We start from the raw sequence: 25,860 nt of genomic DNA on the forward strand, positions 1-25,860 counted from the left end.
CACAAAAATCAGTATGAAAATTACCTCGGCTGAGGACATTGAAAAACTTCAAGCTGATATTAACAAAGTTTTCGACTGGGCATCAGAAAATAACATGATGTTTAACAGTGATAAATTCCAGGTACTCAGGTACGGTAAAAATGAGGACCTTAAACATAATACAGAGTACAAAACACAATCAAATGTACCCATAGTAGGAAAACAGCATGTAAAGGATTTGGGAATAATAATGTCTGACGACCTAACGTTTAAGGAGCATAACCAAGCAAATATTGCGACAGCCAGAAAAATGATAGGATGGATTACGAGAACTTTCAAATCCAGGGATCCCATCACAATGGTTGTACTCTTCAAGTCACTTGTGTTGTCCCGTCTTGAGTACTGCTCAGTACTCACTTCCCCCTTCAGAGCAGGAGAGATTGCTGAAATAGAGGGAATACAGAGAACATATACGGCACGCATAGATGCAATAAAGCACCTAAATTATTGGGATCGTCTCAAAGCCCTCCAAATGTACTCACTAGAAAGAAGACGAGAGAGATATCAAATAATATACACCTGGAAGATACTGGAGGGCCAAGTACCAAATCTACACAGTAAAATAACAACGTACTGGAGTGAACGACATGGAAGAAAATGTAGAATAGAACCAATGAAGAGCTGAGGTGCCATAGGCACAATCAGAGAACACTGTATAAACATCAGAGGTCCGCGGTTGTTCAACGTCCTCCCAGCAAGCATAAGAAATATTGCCGGAACAACCGTGGACAATTTCAAGAGGAAACTAGATTTATTCCTCCAAGGAGTGCCGGACCAACCGGGCTGTGGTGGGTATGTGGGCCTGCGGGCCGCTCCAAGCAACAGCCTGGTGGACCAAACTCTCACAAGTCGAGCCTGGCCTCGGGCCGGGCTTGGGAGTAGAACTCCCAGAACCCCATCAACCAGGTATCAACCAGGTATACTCGTTTTGGCATTTCCTAACCTTGGAAATAATAAAAAATTAATTTTGGAGAATTGATATTTCAATTACCATCGACAGTGAAGAAAAACATAATAAATATTGAGAAAATTCGTGTTAGAATTATTAATTTTACCTTTTCGGTCATATTCAACAACATATGTTTACAAGAAAGACTATTATGTATGAGCTAATTTTTTGTAAAATTTGAGTGAAAACTAACGTAGATATATGACCGAAGCTAACCAACCCTACCTAACCTAACCTAACCCAACCTATCTTAACCTAACCTAAACTAACACAACTAAGTCAATCATTTATGTTCCTAATATAATATAATAATAATAATTCAAATAAACTTATTGAAAACATTTTGTTGAAAATAAAGAAAATCTATCCGCCTATTAGGCAAAACGGGCCTTGCATAGAAGACCGAGAAGTATGTTCTGGCTACTAGATACGACATCTATATAAATAAAAATGGAAATGTTCGTTTGTTCAAAATCGCTAATCTCCGAAAGTTCTTCACCGATTGCTTTGAAATTTTCACACAATGTTCCATTCACTTCTGAGCGGATTTTTACATACATACTATATCGATATCACGTCTGTGATGGGAAAAAACATGCTTTTTTGAAAAACTTTTTTTTCATGTGTTTTTCATGTGAGGGAAATCTTCGAAACCTCTTTACCGATTGCTTAGAAATTTTGACACAACGTTGCATTGGAATAGGCGAGCGTTTTTATATACCAACTATATACATGCCTCACATGTGACAGGAACAAACATGTTTTTTGTTGAAAAACATCCCCATCTGATTGACATAGGAGCAACACACGCTTTAATCTCTGAAAGTTCTTCATCAATTGCTTTGAAATTTTGGCACAACGTTCCATTCGAATACGTGCGTGTTTTTATATACCTACTATTTAGATGCCACACCTGTGACAGGTAAAAACATGCTTTTTTAAGAACAGCGCCGTTTGTTGCACGTAAGACCAACACAAGCTATACAAAATATGTTACGATTCCATTTCAGTGTTTCCGATTGCATTGATAAATTGAATTTTCATAGATTTTGATTTATTTTCATTTTGATTTAATTATTTTGTGTGACATTGCGTTGGAATTGAGCTGTGTTGTTTACCATACCGTTCATTTCGTGGATATAGTTTATTTGTTTCTTTTTTCATTGTTTTTCTTTTCGTTTTTTATTCTGTTCTTATTGTTTTTCAATGCAATTGGTGGCGAAATTGAGCTGTGTCGATTGATCTGCGTTTGAATTATTGAAATGTTTCGTTAGTATTTTTTGATTTTGTTTTAAAACATGATAAAGGACAAAACGTTTATTTCACAGCTGCAAATGTGCAACAAACAGCTATGAATCCACCAGCTACAGCGTTAACTGCTTTTTTCACGTTATGTCAAAATGACGTGTTTGCGAAAACGATGCTGTATTCGGAAGTACCAACGTATTACACATGGAATGCCAGTAAAAAATCATTTGAACGATGCTTACGAGGAGAGCGAGTCGACGGACAACTTGGCATGTTCAAATAAACTACGATAGGCAGACTGTACACCTAATCAGGATGAATGCTTCTTTCTTCGCATGCTGTTGGTAAATGTACCCAGTCCAACGTCTTTCCATCCATTGAAATTTGTCAACGGCGTAACACATGCCACTTCCCGTAGTGCATGTCAAGCTCTAAATTTATTGGAGAACGACCGGCACTGTGATGACACTAATGACGCGTCCAACATGTCACATCAAAATCAAATTCGTGCCATGTTTGCAATCAAATTAACCACCGGCTCACCGTTATCTCACACATAGTTATGGGATAATTATAAATCGCACATGGCTGAAGATATTATCCGTCGAATACGCAAAGAAAATTCAAATATGAACATGGATTTTAGGGCAAAAATCTTCAACGAAGCGTTGATGATTGAAGACTTGTGCTTAGAAATTGCGAACAAAGTTCTCAATCAATTGGAAATGCCATCATCGAATCGATCTGCTGCTGCTGCTTTGTTTGACGTATAATTGCGTCGTGAACAAAACTACAAGACGGGTGATCTGTTGTCGTATGTTTAATCAAATATTCCTAGGCTAACGCTTGAGTGAAAAGGTATTAACGATCAAATAATTAAAGCTGTCAATAACGGGCTTAGAGAGATCTTAGATGCGCCAGGAGGAACTGGTAAAACCTTCTTAATTAGATTCATTCTGGCTGCATTTCAATCCCAAAATGGCATAACCTTAGCTCTTGCATCGTCCGGAATTGCTGCGACATTGCTACCAGGTGGAAGAACTGCTACTTCGACTTTGAAATCGCCATTGACCATGCATTTCAGTGAAACTCCGACGTGCAACATTTCCAATGCATCCGGCATGGGAAAAGTATTGCAGAATTGCAAACTTATTGTTTGGGATAAATGTACAATGCCCCACAAAAATCGTTCGAGGCTCTTGATCGATCATTGCAAGATTTGCGTAGAAACATCAGACCATTTGGGAACGCATTAATATTGCTTGCAGGAGATTTCTGGAAAACATTACATGTAATTCCTTGATCGACACCAGGGGACGAAATAAATGCTTGCCTGAAATACTCTACTTTGTGGCGCCACATAAATATATTTAAATTAACTACAAATATGCGTGTAGTTATGTAGCTACTGCAAAACGATCCATCAGCTGAGATATTCTCACATCAATTTCTAGAAATTGGGAACGTAAACGGGCCGGTTGATTTGACCACAGGACGAATTTCATTGCCTCATAACTTCTGCAATTTAGAACGTTAAAAGAAGAATTGATTGAAAAAGTATTTCCCAATATTCAAACCAATTATAAGAATCACGATTGACTGAGTGAACGAGCTATTCTTGTGGCCAAGAACAAAACGTCTACGACCTTAACAATATTATTCAGTCTAACATTCAAAGCGAGGCAGTCACATACAAGTCCGTCGACACTGTTGTGGAAGCAGATGAAGCGGTTAACTATCCAACAGAAGGTTATAATTTACTTTGTGACGGTAAAGTGTTGGAGTGTTGATGTTCGGCAGTCCTCCAATGGCAGGTGGCAATGCCTGGTCACATTTACAGAAAAAAAAGAGACTGCTTGCCTGTTTGTCTGTGGTAAGGTAATGGGAAGACACGCAAAACACAAAATATAAACCATGAAATTTTAATTACTCTAGAAAACAAGATATGAACAAAGACAACCCCTTGGCTTACGTAAAATTCAAAACAAGTCAACAAACAAAACAACATGAATAGTTAATGAATGTAACATTTACTCTAAAATAAAATGAAGTACAAGACAATGATAATAATCAGGTGCTGAGAATACTGGCTAAAGCTGCCACCTCCCTTAATACATGACAGCCAGGGCTTAGTCTACCAGAGAGAGATGTCAACTTCTAAGAGCACAGAGATATTCTGACGAATACGGCGTGAGCTGGCCCTGACGTCGACTCAGGTAGGGGGGCGTGAGTGCAGGTGCAGGTGCGGTCGGCGACACACCAGCCAATCAGGAGCAGGCAGGCGGAGAATGGGTAGTTTGCTCATTGAAGGCGGGCGGAGGAGCCGGCGTGTCGGGTGGTGCAAGGTACGCTTTGCTTCCTGGGCAAAACGTTTGGCGATACTGGTGGACGTATCTTCAATATAGTATCTTGTAACATGACGTGAATGATATTGGGAAGAGCAAGCTCAATCTCTCTTGAAAGAGATTATCATCACAACTTGATCTGCCAGGGATCATCACACGTACGGCAATTGAAAATAGGCGTGCCAATTATCATGTTAAGAAATATCAACCAGCCAAAACCTTAAGAGCTTATAAATTTCAATTCGATTGGCGTTTGCAATCACCATCAACAAAGCTCAGGGCCACTCTTTAGAATTGTGCAGTTTATATCTAGACACGGATTGGTTCTCACATGGACAATTAAATGTTGCGTGTTCTAGAGTCGGCAAACCAGACAATCTTTATATCTCCTCAGACAATGCAACAACAAAAAATATTGAATACCCACAAGCATTGTGAAATTAAACTTATTAGAAACGTGCACATTCTCTTTCCTTTGTGTCCCATTTAATTAGACTGAGCCTCAGCAACATGTGGCGGGTACAGCTAGTGTATATATATATATATATATATATATATATATATATATATATATATATATATATATATATATATATATATATATATATATATATATATATATATATCGTACCTAGTAGCCAGAACGCACTTCTCAGCCTACTATGCAAGGCCCGATTTGCCTAATAAGCCAAGTTTTCATGAATTAATATATTTTCTCTAATTTTTTTCTTATGAAATGAGTTCTGGCTACTAGGTATGACATATATATATATATATATATATATATATATATATATATATATATATATATATATATATATATATATATATATATATATATATATGCAAACAAGCCTGAATGGTCCCCAGGACTATATACAACTGAAAACTCACACCTTCGGCTATCACTTCCTTATGTCCGGTCGTGATGGTCAAGCGGATTAAGGCGTCCCTGTACATACCAGTTGCGTTGCTCCTGGGAGTATGGGTTCGAGTCACTTCTGGGGTGTGAGTTTTCAGTTGTATATAGTCCTGGGGACCATTCAGGCTTGTTTGCATTTGTGTTCCTCACGTGTGCCCCAAAGAATGAGGTGATTTGATAAAATGCTATGCCCAAGATTACCATCCGAGTGCCGGAGGGGAAGTGGTTCAAATAGCCTCGGCTATCACTTCCTTATGTCCGGTCGTGATGGTCAAGCGGATTAAGGCGTCCCTGTACATACCAGTTGCGTTGCTCCTGGGAGTATGGGTTCGAGTCACTTCTGGGGTGTGAGTTTTCAGTTGTATATAGTCCTGGGGACCATTCAGGCTTGTTTGCATTTGTGTTCCTCACGTGTGCCCCAAAGAATGAAGTGATTTGATAAAATGCTATGCCCAAGATTACCATCCAAGTGCCGGCGGGGAAGTGGTTCAAATAGCCTCGGCTATCACTTCCTTATGTCCGGTCGTGATGGTCAAGCGGATTAAGGCGTCCCTGTACATACCAGTTGCGTTGCTCCTGGGAGTATGGGTGTGAGTTTTCAGTTATATATATATATATATATATATATATATATATATATATATGTCGTACCTAGTAGCCAGAACGCACTTCTCTGCCTACTATGCAAGGCCCGATTTGCCTAATAGGCTAAGTTTTCATGAATTAATGGTATTTCAACTACCTAACCTAACCTAACCTAACTTTTTCGGCTACCTAACCTAACCTAACCTATAAAGATAGGCTAGGTTAGGTTAGGTAGGGTTGGTTAGGTTCGGTCATATATCTACATTAATTTTAACTCAAATAAAAAAAAATTGACCTCATACATAATGAAATGGGTAGCTTTATCATTTCATAAGAAAAAAATTAGAAAAAATATATTAATTCTGGAAAACTTGGCTTATTAGGCAAATCTCGCCTTGCATAGTAGGCCAAGAAGTGCATTCTGGCTATTAGGTACGACATATATATATATATATATATATATATATATATGTCGTACCTAGTAGCCAGAATGCACTTCTCGCCCTACTATGCAAGGCCTGATTTGCCTAATAAGCCAAGTTTTCCAGAAATAATATATTATCTATAACTTTTTTCTTATGAAATGATAAAGCTTCCCATTTCATTATGTATGAGAACAATTTTTTTTTATTGCAGTTAAAATTAACGTAGATATATGACCGAACCTAACCAACCCTACCTAACCTAACCTAATCTATCTTTATAGGTTAGGTTAGGTTAGGTAGCCAAAAAAGCTAGGTTAGGTTAGGTTAGGTAGGTTAGGTAGTCGAAAAACAATTACTTCATGAAAACTTGGCTTATTAGGCAAATTGGGCCTTGCATAGTAGGCTGAGAAGTGCGTTCTGGCTACTGGGTACGACATATATATATATATATATATATATATATATATATATTAAGATGAATAGGAAAACCAGGGATATACTGAACATCATGTTTCAGATTCTTTACTTTAAAATGCATAACGTTTCGAATACTTCTCGTATTCATCATCAGATCTAAAAGAAAAAAAAAATCACATTCAAATAACTGGTAAACAAAGAACTCATACTGAATATAATTGCCTATCAAAGAAAGGAAAATGCTTAAAAAAACAAAACACTTAAGCGCACTTAAAGTGATCAATACAAATAAAACTTATTAACTGTCACATATATTAAAGCTAATTTAAAAATCCATTAAGCTACAAGATGAATTTTATAACTATTAAAACAAACCATTCTATTAAACTTACGTGAAGTGATCAGAAGTGAAACTTGATACCTAACACATAGATACTAAACTCTATAAGAAATATTTATATAATGACTACAAATTTACAAAAAATGTATGTAAAATGCAAACAGAATAAACGACAATTATAAAGTACTAACCAAAATCTTATAAAAAACTTAAATATTAAATAAAATTAAATACCAAAAAATGTATTATGTATCCTAAATAAAAGATTATATTAATGTACAATGTCAAGACTTGAAATAAGTAAGAAAGGGCAAAGACATGGTAAACTAAACAAAATTATAATAAATTAAACTACCAAAATGAACTATAAATCAAATTACAGGGCCTACTGTGTACTATACAGTGTACAATTGAACAGCTGAAAGGTTGCTATTTAACAGAGGCCGCAGCTCCTTTATATATAAGGATTCCATTACTCTCAAATCTGACTGGCCATTCATACAAGTGTCCAGAATTTTAAAATCAGATTCCAGCAGAGAATGATCAAACTCATAACAATGGTTTCTAATCTCCGAAAATGCTGGTTTAGACAATGGTAATCCAGTCCTAAAAGATAATCCCCGGTGCTCAAGTATCCTAATCTTAAAGTTCCGAATGGAACTCCCGATATATCCAGCATTACAGCTGGAACAATTATACATATATACGACATTTGAGCACAAGGGGGGTAGGCACTTTATCTTTAAATTTAAAATAAGAGCCTATGGTATTTGTGTTGACAAAAATAAATCTAAAGTCTACTTGAGGATAACACTGCTGCAACAGTCTCCTCAAACGACTCCTTACAGAAAAACTAATAGTGCCATAAAATGGTAATTTAATATATTTAAGATCCCTTTCCACTGTAGTAATCCTACACGATGGGTGAAGCTTCTTATTTAAGAAATTCCTTATAAAGGTATAAACCATATGCAAAGGATAACCATTATTTGAAAAAAATTTCACAAGAAAATTAATTTTTTGATCAAAGTTATTCCAATTAGAACATAAAACAAAGGCCTTTTCAGTAGAGTGTTAATTGCATTTTTCTTAAAAATATCAGGAACAAAAGAATTAAAATTTAAACCTAAACCAGTAAAGGTTGGTTTCCTAAAAACATTAGTGTTGAACCCATTAAGGTTATTCACTTTTACATCAAGAAACGACAATGAATTATCAACTTCACACTCTGCAGTAAAACGTATATTACTATGTTGTGCATAAAGATACTCTTTAAATTCCTCAATATGACATTGGTCCTAAATAACAAAAAATTGTCATCTACATATCTCCTGTACAAAACTGGTTTAAAGGCCGAAGGACAATTATTAAGCCAATTTATTTCATGAAAACTCAAAAAAGCATTAGCCAGTGCAGGACCTAAAGGAGACCCCATTGCTACTCCATCAATTTGTTTATAATATTTATTATTAAACATAAAGATGGAGTCTTTAACTGCTATTTCTAACAGCCGTCTGAATATTTTACTACAAAATCCAGACACTAAGTTAGTGTCAACAAATAATTGATTTACACAGATGTCAATGGTTTCCAACAAAGGAATATTAGTAAAAAGTGATTCAACATCGAAACTGGCCATTATAGTTGGGAACTCAAATTTTAAAGAGGAAAGTTCTTTTACAAAATCCTGAGAATTTCTCACAGTAAATTCATTATGCGTTAATGGTTAAACTTGGAGAAATTCAAGATCTTGGTTTCCTGGGTTGATTTTGCATCCTTAAAATGTAAATATGAAAATTACAATGATAAAAGGGTTGAAAAATGTAGACTTATTCACGGGAAGAAATTGCGTAACTTGGGTATACCTTCATTTAATTCGGTGGACCCTGATAAGGTGGTTTTCAATTTTTCAATGAGAATTCTGTTTCCCATTGAGAAAGAACTTCTCTCTCTGGGGTTAGACTTCGGGTTGACATGTAAAAAACCTAAATTTGTTAATCATTTTTTAGGTTTTGAGCGGTTATGCAACACATTGAAAACTTGTACCCTAAGGACTGGTACAAATTATAGTTGGACCAATATCATCAGTACTGTTTCCTCCTTAGCACATGAAGTCTTTAATGACTTTGGTAAATATAAATCTACATTCACTCCTTTTGACAAAAGGAAATTGGAGTGTATTAATGGCTTAAAGAATGATAGGAGTATTTGCATTACTAGACCAGATAAAGGTAGGGGTATAGTGGTTTTGGACAAGGTTGAGTACGTGAAAAAGGTTGAAAGGTTGTTAGAAGACCCCTCTAAATTTACGTTGGTTGATATAGACCCTTTCTCGTATATTTTGAAATGTGAGGATAAACTGAATAGAGTTTTAAGAAGTCTGAAAGACTCTCTTTTTGATTATACTAAATTACTTGCAACTGGTTCTAAGCCAGGCATCTTATATGGGTTACCTAAAGTTCATAAAACAGGTATACCGATTCGTCCTATTTTATCAGCGATTGGCACTTCTAATGTCATATTGAGGAATTTAGAGAGTATCTTAATGCACAACATAGTAATATACGTTTTACTGCAGAGTGTGAAGTTGATAATTCATTGTCGTTTCTTGATGTAAAAGTGAATAACCTTAATGGGTTCAACACTAATGTTTTTAGGAAACCAACCTTTACTGGTTTAGGTTTAAATTTTAATTCTTTTGTTCCTGATATTTTTAAGAAAAATGCAATTAACACTCTACTGAATAGGGCCTTTGTTTTATGTTCTAATTGGAATAACTTTGATCAAGAAATTAATTTTCTTGTGAATTTTTTTCAAATAATGGTTATCCTTTGCATATGGTTTATACCTTTATAAGGAATTTCTTAAATAAGAAGTTTCACCCATCGTGTAGGATTACTACAGTGGAAAGGGATCTTAAATATATTGAATTACCATTTTATGGCACTATTAGTTTTTCTGTAAGGAGTCGTTTGAGGAGACTGTTGCAGCAGTGTTATCCTCAAGTAGACTTTAGATTTATTTTTGTCAACACAAATACCATAGGCTCTTATTTTAAATTTAAAGATAAAGTGCCTACCCCCTTGTGCTCAAATGTCGTATATATGTATAATTGTTCCAGCTGTAATTCTGGATATATCGGGAGTTCCGTTCGGAACTTTAAGATTAGGATACTTGAGCACCGGGGATTATCTTTTAGGACTGGATTACCATTGTCTAAACCAGCATTTTCGGAGATTAGAAACCATTGTTATGAGTTTGATCATTCTCTGCTGGAATCTGATTTTAAAATTCTGGACACTTGTATGAATGGCCAGTCAGATTTGAGAGTAATGGAATCCTTATATATAAAGGAGCTGCGGCCTCTGTTGAATAGCAACCTTTCAGCTGTTCAATTGTACACTGTATAGTGCACAGTAGGCCCTGTAATTTGATTTATAGTTCATTTTGGTAGTTTAATTTATTATAATTTTGTTTAGTTTACCATGTCTTTGCCCTTTCTTACTTATTTCAAGTCTTGACATTGTACATTAATATAATCTTTTATTTAGGATATATAATACATTTTTTGGTATTTAATTTTATTTAATATTTAAGCTTTTTATAAGATTTTGGTTAGTACTTTATAATTGTCGTTTATTCTGTTTGTATTTTACATACATTTTTTGTAGATTTGTAGTCATTATACAAATATTTTTTATAGTGTTTAGAATTTATGTGTTGGGTACCAAGTTTCACTTCTGATCACTTCACGTAAGTTTAATAGAATGGTTTGTTTTAGTAGTTATAAAATTCATCTTGTAGTTTAATGGATTTTTAAATTAGCTTTAATATATGTGACAGTTAATAAGCTATATTTGTATTGATCACTTTAAGTGCGCTTAAATGTTTTGTTTTTTTTAAGCATTTTCCTTTCTTTGATAGGCAATTATATTCAGTATGAGTTCTTTGTTTCCAGTTATTTGATGTAATTTCTGTTTTTTCTTTTAGATCTGATGATGAATACGAGAAGTATTCGAAACGTTATGCATTTTAAAGTAAGGAATCTGAAACAAGATGTTCAGTATATCCCTGGTTTTCCTATTCATCTTAAATATAAATATATATATATATATATATATATATATATATATATATATATATATATATATATATATATATATAATGTCGTACCTAGTAGCCAGAACGCACTTTTCAGCCTACTATGCAAGGCCTGATTTGCCTAATAAGCCAAGTTTTCATGAATTAATTGTTTTTCGACTACCTAACCTACCTAACCTAACCTAACCTATCTTTTTCAGCTACCTAACCCAACCTTACCTATCTGGTTAGGTTAGGTAGGGTTGGTTAGGTTCGGTCATATATCTACGTTAATTTTAACTCCAATACAAAAAAATTGACCTCATACATAATGAAATTGGTAGCTCTATCATTTCATAAGAGAAAAATTAGAGAAAATATATTAATTCGTGAAAACGTGGCTTATTAGGCAAATCGGGCCTTGCATAGTAGGCTGAGAAGTGCGTTCTGGCTACTAGGTACGACATATATATATATATATATATATATATATATATATATATATATATATATATATATATATATATATATATATATATATATATATATATATATAATGTCGTACCTAGTAGCCAGAACGCACTTCTCAGCCTACTATGCAAGGCCCGATTTGCCTAATAAGCCAAGTTTTCCTGAATTAATATATTTTCTCTAATTTTTTTCTTATGAAATGATAAAGCTACCCATTTCATTATGTATGAGGTCAATTTTTTTTATTGGAGTCAAAATTAATGTAGATATATGACCGAACCTAACCAACCCTACCTAACCTAACCTAACCTATCTTTATAGGTTAGGTTAGGTTAGGTAGCCGAAAAAGTTAGGTTAGGTAGTCGAAAAACGATTAATTCATGAAAACTTGGCTTATTAGGCAAATCGGGCCTCGGGCCTTGACGTCTGGGCCAGCTTGAGCTGGCCCAGACGTCGACTCAGGTAGAGGGCGTGAGTGCAGGTGCAGGTGTGCTGTCGGCGATACACCAGCCAATCAGGAGCAGGCAGGCAGAGAATGGGTAATTAGCTCGTTGACGACGGGCGGTGAGCCAGCGTGATGGGTGGTGCAAGGTACGCTTTGCTTCCTGGTCAAAACGTTTGTGCTACTGGTGGACGTATTTTGAATGTAGCATCTTGTACTTGTAGAATGACGTGAATGATATAGGGAAGAGCAGGCTCAATCTCTCTTGAAAGAGATTATCGTCACAATATATATATATATATATATATATATATATATATATATATATATATATATATATATATATATATAATTAAATATGACCGAAAAAGTAAGATTAATAATTCTAACACGAATTTTCTCAATATATCTTATGTTTCTTTTCACTGTCAATGGTAATTGAAAAATCAATTCTCCAAAATTCATTTTTATTTCTAGTCTTACGCGACACTTGAACGGGTTTCGTAATAACTTATTACATTTCAGAGACTGTAGTTTACACACACATAACTATAACCTGCAAACACTAAACAGAGCTATACTATGCTATCATTTAAACAGCTTTCATCTTATATACCCACATTTGGGTGATATGTTACAACAGTTTTAGATGAGGTGAACAAAACTTTGAACACAAGATAGAGCAAACTTTCACCACAAGACAGAACACGGTACATTGCGTAAAAACTGGGTAAATTAAACGGAAGAATGGAAGTAACTGCAAAGGGCCTATTGGCCCATATTTCTTGATGCTTCTATATTGGTGTGGAGTCTTGAAGTGGGTAGAATATAGTCGTGCATTAATTGGCTGTTGATTGCTGGTGTTGACTTCTTGATGTGTTGTGCCTCACAGATGTCAAGCCGCCTGCTATTGCTGTATCTATCGATGATTTCTGTGTTGTTTGTTAAGACTTCTCTGGTGATGGTCTGGTTGTGGGAAGAGATTATATGTTCCTCAATAGAGCCCTGTTGCTTATGCATCGTTAATTGCCTGGAAAGAGATGTTGTTGTCTTGCCTATATACTGAGTTCCTTGAGGCTTACAGTCCCCAAGTGGGCATTTGAAGGCATAGACGACGTTGGTCTCTTTTAAGGCGTTCTGCTTTGTGTTTGGAGAGTTTCTCATGAGTAGGTTGGCCGTTTTTCTGGTTTTATAGAAATCGTCAATTGTATCTTCTGACTTTTGTCTGTAGGGATAGCGTTCCTATTAACAATATCTTTCAGGACCCTTTCCTCTGTTTTATGAGCTGTGGAAAAGAAGTTCCTGTAAAATAGTCTAATAGGGAGTACAGGTGTTGTGTTAGTTGTCTCTTCAGAGGTTGCATGGCATTTCACCTTCCTTCTTATGATGTCTTCAACGAAACCATTGGAGAAGCCGTTGTTGACTAGGACCTGCCTTACCCTACAGAGTTCGTCATCGACTTGCTTCCATCCTGAGCAGTGGCTAAGAGCACGGTCGACATAAGCGTTAACAACACTCCTCTTGTACCTGTCTGGGCAGTCACTGTTGGCATTGAGGCACATTCCTATGTTTGTTTCCTTAGTGTAAACTGCAGTGTGGAAACCTCTGCTCCTTTCCATGACTGTTACATCTAGAAAGGGCAGCTTCCCATCCTTCTCCATCTCGTAAGTGAAACGCAACACAGAATTCCGCTTAAATGCCTCCTTCGGCTCCTGCAGATGTCTGACATCAGGTACTTGTGTATTAATGTCGTCAACATACCTGCAGTATATGGCTGGTTTCAAGTTCATGTCGACTAAGACCTTCTGTTCGATGGTACCCATGTAGAAGTTCGCAAACAGGACACCTAGGGGAGAATCCATAGCGACCCGATCTACTTGCTTATACATGTGCCCATCCGGGCTCAAGAAGGGTGCCCTTTTAGTACAAGCTTGGAGTAGTTTCCTTAGAATGTTTTCTGGTATGTCAAGAGGAGTACAGGCCGGATCACGATACACTCTGTCCGCTATCATCCCGATTGTTTCATCCACAGGTACGTTGGTAAACAGTGATTCTACGTCCAACGAGGCTCTTTTCCATGCGGCCCGTGTTCCCCACAGTAGAAGGGCTTCCTTCTTCGTGTGTAGTTGATGCCGTATGAGCTCTTGCCTATACCTATAGGTAAACTCTGCGCACCCCCAAATTAGACATACCTGCGCCACACTTGAAGAGTCTTCTCGAAGCATGTACAAAGGAAGCCCCTTTCATCAGCAAACAAGGAGACATGTATCTACAAATAGACGGAGTAGCAATGCTCTCCCCCTTAGGAGTTTTATTTGCTAATTTTTATATGAGAACCATCGAAGACAGAGTCTTCAGTAGCAGACAAAAACCAACTGTATATTGCCGTTATGTAGATGACATATTCGTTTTAGTAAAAGACTCAGATGAACTAATTGATCTAAAAAGACACCTAGAAAGAAAGTCAATACTCCGATTTACACATGAAAATAATGAAAATAACAGTCTGCCATTCTTGGATGTACTAATAACAAAAACAGGAACCTCTTTAAACACCAACGTATATACTAAGCCCACCAACATAGGATTATGCCTGAACGGTAGAAGTGAGTCCCCCCAAATATACAAAGCCAGTGTTCTCAATGCTTATATTCGTCGAGCGCTTACCCACTGCTCCTAATGAAGCAACGTGATTAGAGAGTTTGAAAGAGTAACTCAGGTATTGGTGAACAACGGATATAGCAACGCGGAAATAAACGCTGCTATAAGAAGACACTTGGACCGATGGTATAATCCTGAACCTAGAACAGAAACCACAATACCTCCAATAAAATTATATTATAAATCAACCATGCACAGTGAACATATAAAAGAGGAAAGAATAATGAAAGAAATAATCCGTAGAGGAGTAAAAAGCACTACTCCTAACCAAAACATAGATCTGATTATATTCTACAAAACCAAGATGACTTCCGAACTCTTTATCAAAAACAGCCCGAAGCCGACGGAGAACCCTCTACAGCAGTCAAGCGTTGTATACATGTACACTTGCCCCCACGAAGGATGTAACCCTCAATCTAAGTACATAGGTATGACGTCGACCAAGCTGACGAGGCGCTTGACATGCCCTCTTCAATCCGGTGCCCCCAGGAATCACATAAGACAAGCCCATGACATCACCCTAACAAGAGATATGTTGAACAAAATAGACAATAATAGACAAAACCCAAGATGCAAGAAGATTACAAATTCTTGACGCAATTACATAAGAATAGAACAACCTACAATGAACACCTAAATCACGGAACTATTTACTCTACCCACTATGAGAGTAAGGACAAGACCAGAACATAACGATGCCAACACAGGAGACACTGTTCAACATAACAGGCCAATTACACCTGATTAATCTTTGTATGTAGATAGGAGCTGCCTCGTATAGGCCAATAGGCCTTCCGCAGTTACCTTTATTCTTATGTTCTTATGTACTTCATCCCCCATTTATTCCTTATGTATCCCCCATGTTTTTACCTCTATTGTTTTATCACCTGACCCAGTGCGGGTATAAATGAACCAGTTCTGACAATTCTTTTCACTTGAGAATGAACCATGGAGGTTTGAAACGTTGTGCAAATTGTATAAATAAGTGTAGTTCATTCTATAGTAATTCACTTTTTTCTTCACCTTGAAATTACGAAAATGAGTTTTGGAGAACTCCTCTTTCAGCTAAGCCCTGATGCTAAGAAAATAGTTAGAGGGATAGAAGCCCTAAATCAGACTATAGTAAATACAGAATATGCGGTCATATTCAATGAGACATGTTTAAAAGAAAACCTGCTGCCAGTATACACCAATATATATATATATAAATTATATATATATATATATATATATATATATATATATATATATATATATATATATACACATCACTGGGCAAATACAAAATGTTCTTCCAGACATTCTCGTTGTCGAGCCACCAGACTGCACTCTCCTGGGTGCCCCCATTGGCCCACGAGCAATCGAGGAGGTCCTGGCTGCAAAAATCACTGACCTAAAGAGAATGCAGGACAGGATTGACAAGATTGATGCCCATGATGCTCTCTTCTCCTCACAAGATGCCTGTCTCTCCCTAAGTTGACCTACTTTCTGAGATGTTCTCCATCCTACAGCAGCCCTAAGTTAAATGTGTATGACACCCTTCTGAGGTCCATGCTGGTGAAAGTCCTGAACCTGCCATTGGACGACTCTCAGTGGGAGCAAGCAACCCTTCCTGTAAGACTCGGCAGCCTTGGTGTCCGCACAGCCTCCCAAATTGCTCTACCAGCCTTCCTTTCCTCCTCCCATGCATCGCACGACCTCATCAGAGATATCTTACCTGCAACCCTGAGAGATTCAGCAGGAATACACGATCCTGCTTTCACTGAATGTTCAAATCAGTGGGATGTTCTTGCAGCCCCAGCAACCATTATAGAGCCAACAAAACAACACAAACAGTCCGGCTGGGACCACCCTCTAGTGGAAAAAGTAGCTGATGCCATGCTCAGCGTCGCAACATCAGACAAGGAGAAAGCCCGCCTCAGAGCAGTGCGTGCCCCCCATGCAGGAGACTTCCTCCTGGCAGTACCCATGTCAGCAATGGGCACGCGCCTAGATCCAGAATCCCTTCGTGTAGCAGTGGCCCTCCGCCTTGGTGCCCCAATTCACACTGAATACAAGTGTATTTGCAACAGGGTGGAAGCAGACCAATACGGACTGCATGGGTTGCATTGCGGAAGCACAAAGGGCTGGGATGCAAGACACAACGAGGTCAATGACATCATCTAGAGAAGCCTCGTCTCTGCTGGGTGCCCAGCGGAGAGAGAACCTCGCATCCTAGGGGTCCAAAACCCGGATTTCCCAGCACTTCGCCCTGATGGCATCACCATATACTCATGGAAGGAGGGTAGACAGTTGGTGTGGGACTACACATGTGTATCCACCCTGGCTGACACCTATGTACACTTCGGAGCTGATCAAGCAGGTGGGGCGGCCAACCACAGGGAAACAGCAAAATCACTCAAGTACAGGCGACTGGAAGGTCAATACCTCTTTGTTCCCATAGCGTCTGAGACGCATGGCCCCTGGGGCAAGAGTGCCTTGGGATTTCTCAAGGAATTGGGTTCCAAGCTCATTGACGTCACCAGAGACCCAAGGGCTTCCAGTTTTTTGTTTCAGCGTCTCAGTGTGGTGATCCAGAGGGGAAATGCTTGCTGCGTCCTCGGTTCCTGTCCAGAAGCGGAGGAGCTTCAAGAGATCCATAACCTTTAGGCATTTGTCTTGTATGTTTTGTAACCTTTAAATACACAATAAAAAAAAAAAAAGGGAAGGGGGTGGTAGGAGAAAAGCACACAGAAACTGTATTGGAGGGTACCTACATTCCCTCCAATGCGTTATGTGTGGTTTCCTCCGAGGCTATGGGTCCCCCTTCTTCCAGCCAGAGGTGGTACTCCCTTCCCCTATATATATATATATATATATATATATATATATATATATATATATATATATATATATATATATATATATATATATATATATATATCCTCTTGACATACCAGAAAAAAAAAAAAAAAAAAAAAAAAAATATATATATATATATATATATATATATATATGTCGTACCTAGTAGCCAGAACGCACTTGTCAGCCTACTATGTAAGGCTCAATTTGCCTAATAAGCCAAGTTTTCATGAAATAATTGTTTTTCGACTACCTAACCTACCTAACCTAACCTAACCTAACTTTTTCGGCTACCTAACCTAACCTAACCTATAAAGATAGGTTAGGTTAGGTTAGGTAGGGTTGGTTAGGTTCGGTCATATATCTACGTTAATTTTAACTCCAATAAAAAAAAATTGACCTCATACATAATGAAATGGGTAGCTTTATCATTTCATAAGAAAAAAAAATGAGAAAATATATTAATTCAGGAAAACTTGGCTTATTAGGCAAATCGGGCCTTGAATAGTAGGCAGAGAAGTGAGTTCTGGCTACTAGGTACGACATATATATATATATATATATATATATATATATATATATATATATATATATATATATATATATATATATATATATATGTCGTACCTAGTAGCCAGAACTCACTTTTTGGCCTACTATGCAAGGCCCGATTTGCCTAATAAGCCAAGTTTTCCTGAATTAATATATTTTTTCTAATTTTTTTCTTATGAAATGATAAAGCTACCCATTTCATTATGTATGAGGTCAATTTTTTTTTATTGGAGTTAAAATTAACGTAGATATATGACCGAACCTAACCAACCCTACCTAACCTAACCTAACCTATCTTTATAGGTGAGGTTTGGTTAGGTAGCCAAAAAAGTTAGGTTAGGTTACGTTAGGTAGGTTAGGTAGTCGAAAAACAATTAATTCATGAAAACTTGGCTTATTAGGCAAATCGGGCCTTGCATTATAGGCTGAGAAGTGCGTTCTGGCTACTAGGTACGACATATATATATATGTCGTACCTAATAGCCAGAACGCACTTCTCAGCCTACTATGCAAGGCCCGATTTGCGTAATAAGCCAAGTTTTCCTGAATTAATATACTTTTTCTAATTTTTTTCTTAGGTAATGATAAAGCTACCCATTTCATTATGTATGAGGTCAATTTTTCTTATTGGATTTAAAATTAACGTAGATATATGACCGAACCTAACCAACCCTACCTAACCTAACGTAACCTGTCTCTATCGGTTAGGTTAGGTTAGGTAGCAGAAAAAGTTAGGTTAGGTTAGGTTAGGTAGGTTAGGTAGTCGAAAAAACATTAATTCATGAAAACTTGGCTTATTAGGCAAATTGGGCCATGCATAGTTGGCTGAGAAGTGCGTTCTGGCTATTAGGTACGACATATATATATATATATATATATATATATATATATATATATATATATATATATATATATATATATATATATATATATATATATATATATATATATATATATATATATATATATATATATATATATATGTCGTACCTAGTAGCCAGAACGCACTTCTCAGCCTACTATGCATGGCCCGATTTGCCTAATAAGCCAAGTTTTCCTGAAATAATATATTTTCTCTAATTTTTTTCTTATGACATGATAAAGCTACCCATTTCATTATGTATGAGGTCAATTTTTTTTTATTGGAGTTAAAAATAACGTAGATATATGACCGAACCTAACCAACCCTACCTAACCTAACCTAACCTATCTTTATAGGTTAGGTTAGGTTAGGTAGCCGAAAACGTTAGGTTAGGTTAGGTTAGGTAGGTTAGGTAGACGAAAAACCATTAATTCATGAAAACTTGGCTTATTAGGCAAATCGGGCCATGCATAGTAGGCTGAGAAGTGCGTTCTGGCTACTAGGTACGACATATATATATATATATATATATATATATATATATATATATATATATATATATATCCTCTTGACATACCAGAAATATATATATATATATATATTTATATATATATAATTATATATATATATATATATATATATATATATATATATATATATATATATATATATATATATATATATATATATATATATATATATATATATATAAAATTTTTATGTCATTCCTTCCAAATATTTCTGTTTCTGTAGGGTGTTGTTAATGTTATGGCAACACCCTTCCATTGACTACTCGAACAACAAAATATCATGCTTAAGGTTAACGGGTCCATCCCCCTAAAGCATAATACCTCCGACTGGTGAAAGCACTCTTTAGACCGTAAAGAGATCATGGACTGATTATGGACTGCTTCCTGGGTGTGAGTGTGTGTGTGAAAAAGAAAAAAAAGAAAAATTCAGAAAAAAATTGTTAGTTAGTAGTTAGTAACAGTTGATTGACAGTTGAGAGGCGGGCCAAAAAAGCAGAGCTCAACCCCCGCAAGTACAACTAGGTGAATACAATCATCAGCCAACACAACCATCACAACTATTAACCACCACAACCATCAACCACCACTACAATCATCCATCACAACCTTAAACTACCACACCTGTCATATACCACACCTGTCATATACCACAGCCATCAACCATCAATACCATCAACCACCACAACAATCAACAACTACTACCACAAACCACAATCGTCAACTATCAATCACCACTACTGTCAACAACAACCATCAACCACCACCACTGCTAACTGCAGCAATCAACCACAATTACATTCAACCACTACTATCACCATCATAAACTTCCGCATACCACAATCATCAACCACCTCCACCAACCACCACTATAATCAATCACCATTGCCATCAATCACAACAACTATTAACCACCACAACCATCAATCACGAGTATTATCAACTACCACACCCATCACTTCTACCAACTTCAACCACCACTATAACCAAAGACAAATATCAACCACTACCACCAAAGACAACCGTTAACCACTGCCACCAAACCACAACCATAACCACAAGCAACCACAACCATCAACCACCATTAACACTAACCACATCCTTCGCCCACCACTGCCACCAACCACAACCCACCAACAACCATGACCACCATGGATTCTCCATTGAGTGTAAATGATGAATACAAAATATTGAACCCACCTCTATTATGCACATCCTGTTTAATTTCTACAAAATGTAGAAATATATTTTGTTTATTTCTCCATTCTTTAATAATATTATCACTCACAAAACGGACTTGTTTTGCAACATTTATGGTTGTCACATGATCTCAAATTTTGTTTGGCCAACGGTGCACAGCAAGTTGTGGCAACCTATTTACGGCTCCACACTAACGTAGCTAATACATAGAAACAAACGTTGCCACTACTTGCAAACACTTTCCAGGTACGTTGTGGTAACCTAAATCTAATTGCTGGATGGTTGGGTTCAGACGGAGGGCTTGGTGGGGTTCAGCTAGGAGGCACGAGAGTGCCGTGTGGGGTTCAGGAGGCACGAGAGGGCCGGGTGGGGTTCAGGAGACACGAAAGGGCCGAGAGGGGTTCAGGAAACACGAGAGGGCCAGGTGGGGTTCAGGAGACACGAGAGGGCCGAGAGGGGTTCAGGAAACACGAGAGGGCCGGGTGGGGTTCAGGAGACACGACTCACTCCACCTTCGACTGACTTCACACTATATGCAGGTCAACGATCATCCCCTTCTGACCCGTAGGTTTTTGTAGCTGTTAGTTAAATTATTCCATAGCAACCTTTAAACTGAAACAATTCTCATAACAACCAGCAGATATTTGTTGCATTAGAGATTAATATACTTGTTCTTCTCTAGTAAATACTGAGACAATATGTTTAAAACAGCCCTATATCATTGCCATTCTCATTACTTTGGTCTGTGTCAGTGGCCCAGTCTCTTCCCATTAGTTGTTTTATATATCACAAAGAACTCTTCAGGTATTTTTGCGTTATCTGTACTTCACAATTTTTTTTTGGTACGTTGTTAAAAGTATTTTAAGTCGGATAAATAGCTATTTTATGAGTATATTTTTTATTAAAGTCGTTAAAATGCTCATCCTTGTTGGATCTTAATCCAGTGTCACGGGAGCCAGTGTTTGAGTCTTGCTGATAATTATAATAACGATTATGGTGGATATGTATATTATGACCTATATGTGACACCTTACATACCATGCAAGTATCAAAAGAGAAATTTTATGATATAGTGATCAAACTCCATCTTTACCCAGAAGGGCAAGATGCTGGCGAAGCAAGATTCACCCGATTGTCCAACAATCCTAACGTGAACGTCCCGCTCGCCATGCCCACTGGAGACGCTGACAAGCCAGGGTCATGTGGTGGATACGTCCAGGACGCTCGGTCAAGTGGCGGGTACAGCCACGACGCTCGGTCAAGTGGCGGGTACAGCCACGACGCTCGGTCAAGTGGCAGGTACAGCCACGACGCTCGGTCAAGTGCCGGGTACGGCCACGACCCTCGTTCAAATGGCAAGAACAGAGTCAGCTCAAATGGTGTGACCCTGCTAAACACTCACTTCCCTCCCTATGACCCCAGGTTCTCCCTCGCCTCTACTCTGGGGTCCATCCAGTACTGGAACCTACCCTCAGGTGAGGATCCGTCTTGTAGCACTGTTCCATGTGTTCTTCATCTGTATCCTAAACAAATTTATGCTTGGAAACATTCTAATTGAGTGATCATGTGTATATATATATGCTAATAAACTATACTGAAAAATTCAGAGATTGCTGAACGCGTTTTCCGTCTGAATTGGTCTTCCTTAAAATGGCCGGGAATACATTCAGTAATCTTTTTTTCACTATATTTGTCAATGTGCTTTATATATATATATATATATATATATATATATATATATATATATATATATATATATATATATATATATATATATATATATATATATATATATATATATATATATATATATATATATATATAATTTTTGTGAGGGTACCACCTCTGGTGCCAATGTGGGGACCCATAGCCTCGGAGAAGAAAATAAAAAGTATTCAGAGGAGACCTTGTGGTTTCTCACTGAACACTAATATTATCTTCTCCTACCACCCCCATTCTTTTGTATGTACACATATAAATTTACTTTATTTGAACTTTGTTACAAAAAAGGAGTTACATATGGGTTACAAAGATGGTTGTCATAGGTTGTCGAGTTCCTCCAGCTCCTCAGATGGCGGGCAGGAACCCTGGATGCAGTGCGCATTTCCCCTCTGTATCGCCACACTGAGGCGCTGGAAAAGAAAGCTTGCAGCTCTCGGGTCCCTTGTTGTTTCAATGAGCCTAGAACCCAGTTCCTTCAAAAAACTGGTAGCACTTTTACCCCAGGCGCCGAGCGTCTCAGAAGCAATGGGGACAAAATTGTAGTGGTGATCCAGTTCTCTATACTTACTTATATATATATATATATATATATATATATATATATATATATATATATATATATATATATATATATATATATATATATATATATATATGTCGTACCTAGTAGCCAGAATGCACTTCTCAGCCTACTATGCAAGGCCCGATTTGCCTAATAAGCCAAGTTTTCCTGAATTAATATATTTTCTCAATTTTTTTTCTAATGAAATGATAAAGCTACCAATTTCATTATGTATTAGGTTAATTTTTTTTTATTGGAGTTAAAATTAACGTAGATATATGACAGAACCTAACCAACCCTACCTAACCTATTTCTATAGTTTAGGTTAGGTTAGGTAGCCGAAAAAGTTACGTTAGGTTAGGTTAGGTAGGTTAGGTAGTCGAAAAACAATTCATGAAAACTTGGCTTATTAGGCAAATCGGGCCTTGCATAGTAGGCTGAGAAGTGCGTTCAGGCTACTAGGTACGACATATATATATATATATATATATATATATATATATATATATATATATATATATATATATATATATATATATATATATATATATATATATATATATATATATATATATATATATATATATATATATATATATATATGTCGTACCTAGTAGCCAGAACGTCGTATTCGGCTTACTATGCAAGGCCCGATTTGCCTAATAAGCCAAGTTTTCCTGAATTAATATATATTCTCTAATTTTTTTCTTATGAAATGATAAAGCTACCCATTTCATTATGTTTGAGGTCAATTTTTTTGTATTGGAGATAAAATTAACGTAGATATATGACCGAACCTAACCAACCCTACCTAACCTAACCTAACCTATCTTTATAGGTTAGGTTAGGTTAGGTAGCCGAAAAAGTTAGGTTAGGTTAGGTTAGGTATGTTAGGTAGTCGAAAAACAATTAATTCATGAAAACTTGGCTTATTAGGCAAATTGGGCCTTGCATAGTAGGCTGAGAAGTGCGTTCTGGCTACTAGGTACGACATATATATATATATATATATATATATATATATATATATATATATATATATATATATATATATATATATATATATATATATATATATTATTAAATATGACCGAAAAAGTAAGATTAATAATTCTAACACGAATTTTCTCAATCTTTCGTACATTACGCTTCACTGTTGGAGGTAAATCAAAAATCACTTCTCCAAAATTCATTTTTATTTCTAGTCTGACGCGACACGGGCGCGTTTCGTAAAACTTATTACATTTTCAAAGACTTCACAAATACACAACTGATTAGAACTTACGTCTCTCTGATATTATATCTACATTTGAGTGAGGTGGGAAGGGTGATGTGGCATTAACACAAGACAGAACAGGAGGGGATATTAATAGGGTATTAAAAGTATCAACACAAGACAGAACAGAAACAATGGGTATTGAATAGAAGTGTTTGTAGAAAGCCTATTGGTCCATATTTCTTGATGCTTCTATATTGGAGCGGAGTCTTGAGGTGGGTAGAATATAGTTGTGCAATAATTGGCTGTTGATTGCTGGTGTTGACTTCTTGATGTGTAGTGCCTCGCAAACGTCAAGCCGCCTGCTATCGCTGTATCTATCGATGATTTCTGTGTTGTTTACTAGGATTTCTCTGGCGATGGTTTGGTTATGGGAAGAGATTATATGTTCCTTAATGGAGCCCTGTTGCTTATGCATCGTTAAACGCCTAGAAAGAGATGTTGTTGTCTTGCCTATATACTGGGTTTTTTGGAGCTTACAGTCCCCAAGTGGGCATTTGAAGGCATAGACGACGTTAGTCTCTTTTAAAGCGTTCTGTTTTGTGTCTGGAGAGTTTCTCATGAGTAGGCTGGCCGTTTTTCTGGTTTTATAGTAAATCGTCAGTTGTATCCTCTGATTTTTGTCTGTAGGGATAACGTTTCTATTAACAATATCTTTCAGGACCCTTTCCTCCGTTTTATGAGCTGTGGAAAAGAAGTTCCTGTAAAATAGTCTAATAGGGGGTATAGGTGTTGTGTTAGTTGTCTCTTCAGAGGTTGCATGGCTTTTCACTTTCCTTCTTATGATGTCTTCGATGAAACCATTGGAGAAGCCGTTATTGACTAGGACCTGCCTTACCCTACAGAGTTCTTCGTCGACTTGCTTCCATTCTGAGCTGTGGCTGAGAGCACGGTCGACGTATGTGTTAACAACACTCCTCTTGTACCTGTCGGGGCAGTCGCTGTTGGCATTTAGGCACATTCCTATGTTTGTTTCCTTAGTGTAGACTGCAGTGTGGAAACCTCCGCCCTTTTCCATGACTGTTACATCTAGAAAAGGCAGCTTCCCATCCTTTTCCGTCTCGTAAGTGAAACGCAGCACGGAACTCTGCTCAAATGCCTCCTTCAGCTCCTGCAGATGTCTGACATCAGGTACCTGTGTAAAAATGTCGTCAACATACCTGCAGTATATGGCCGGTTTCAAGTTCATGTCGACTAAGACTTTTTGTTCGATGGTACCCATGTAGAAGTTTGCAAACAGGACACCTAGGGGAGAACCCATGGCGACCCCATCTACTTGCTTATACATGTGCCCATCCGGGCTCAAGAAGGGTGCCTCTTTAGTACAAGCTTGGAGTAGTTTCCTCAGAATACTTTCTGGCATGTCAAGAGGAGTACAGGCTGGATCACGATAC

The 25,860-nt window shown here is 37.1% G+C and overlaps 1 protein-coding gene across 4 annotated transcripts in view; it reads left to right on the top strand.

Moving 5' to 3' along the window:
- The window catches only part of LOC123748174 (metalloreductase STEAP4-like), a 293,870-nt gene that overhangs the window by 24,276 nt on the left and 243,734 nt on the right, over positions 1 to 25,860 (top strand). For 2 of the 4 annotated variants that reach the window (XM_069324221.1, XM_069324217.1), the window contains exon 3: positions 22,004 to 22,381. The exons of 1 other annotated variant lie outside the window; for it this stretch is intronic. In XM_069324221.1, the coding sequence (XP_069180322.1) occupies positions 22,004 to 22,381 (378 nt within the window). The remainder of the gene's footprint in view (positions 1 to 22,003; positions 22,382 to 25,860) is intronic. One more of the 4 variants, XM_069324222.1, reaches the window with a different exon arrangement.

This window comes from Procambarus clarkii, chromosome 2, assembly GCF_040958095.1.
Source record: "Procambarus clarkii isolate CNS0578487 chromosome 2, FALCON_Pclarkii_2.0, whole genome shotgun sequence".
Classification (NCBI taxonomy): domain Eukaryota; kingdom Metazoa; phylum Arthropoda; class Malacostraca; order Decapoda; family Cambaridae; genus Procambarus; species Procambarus clarkii.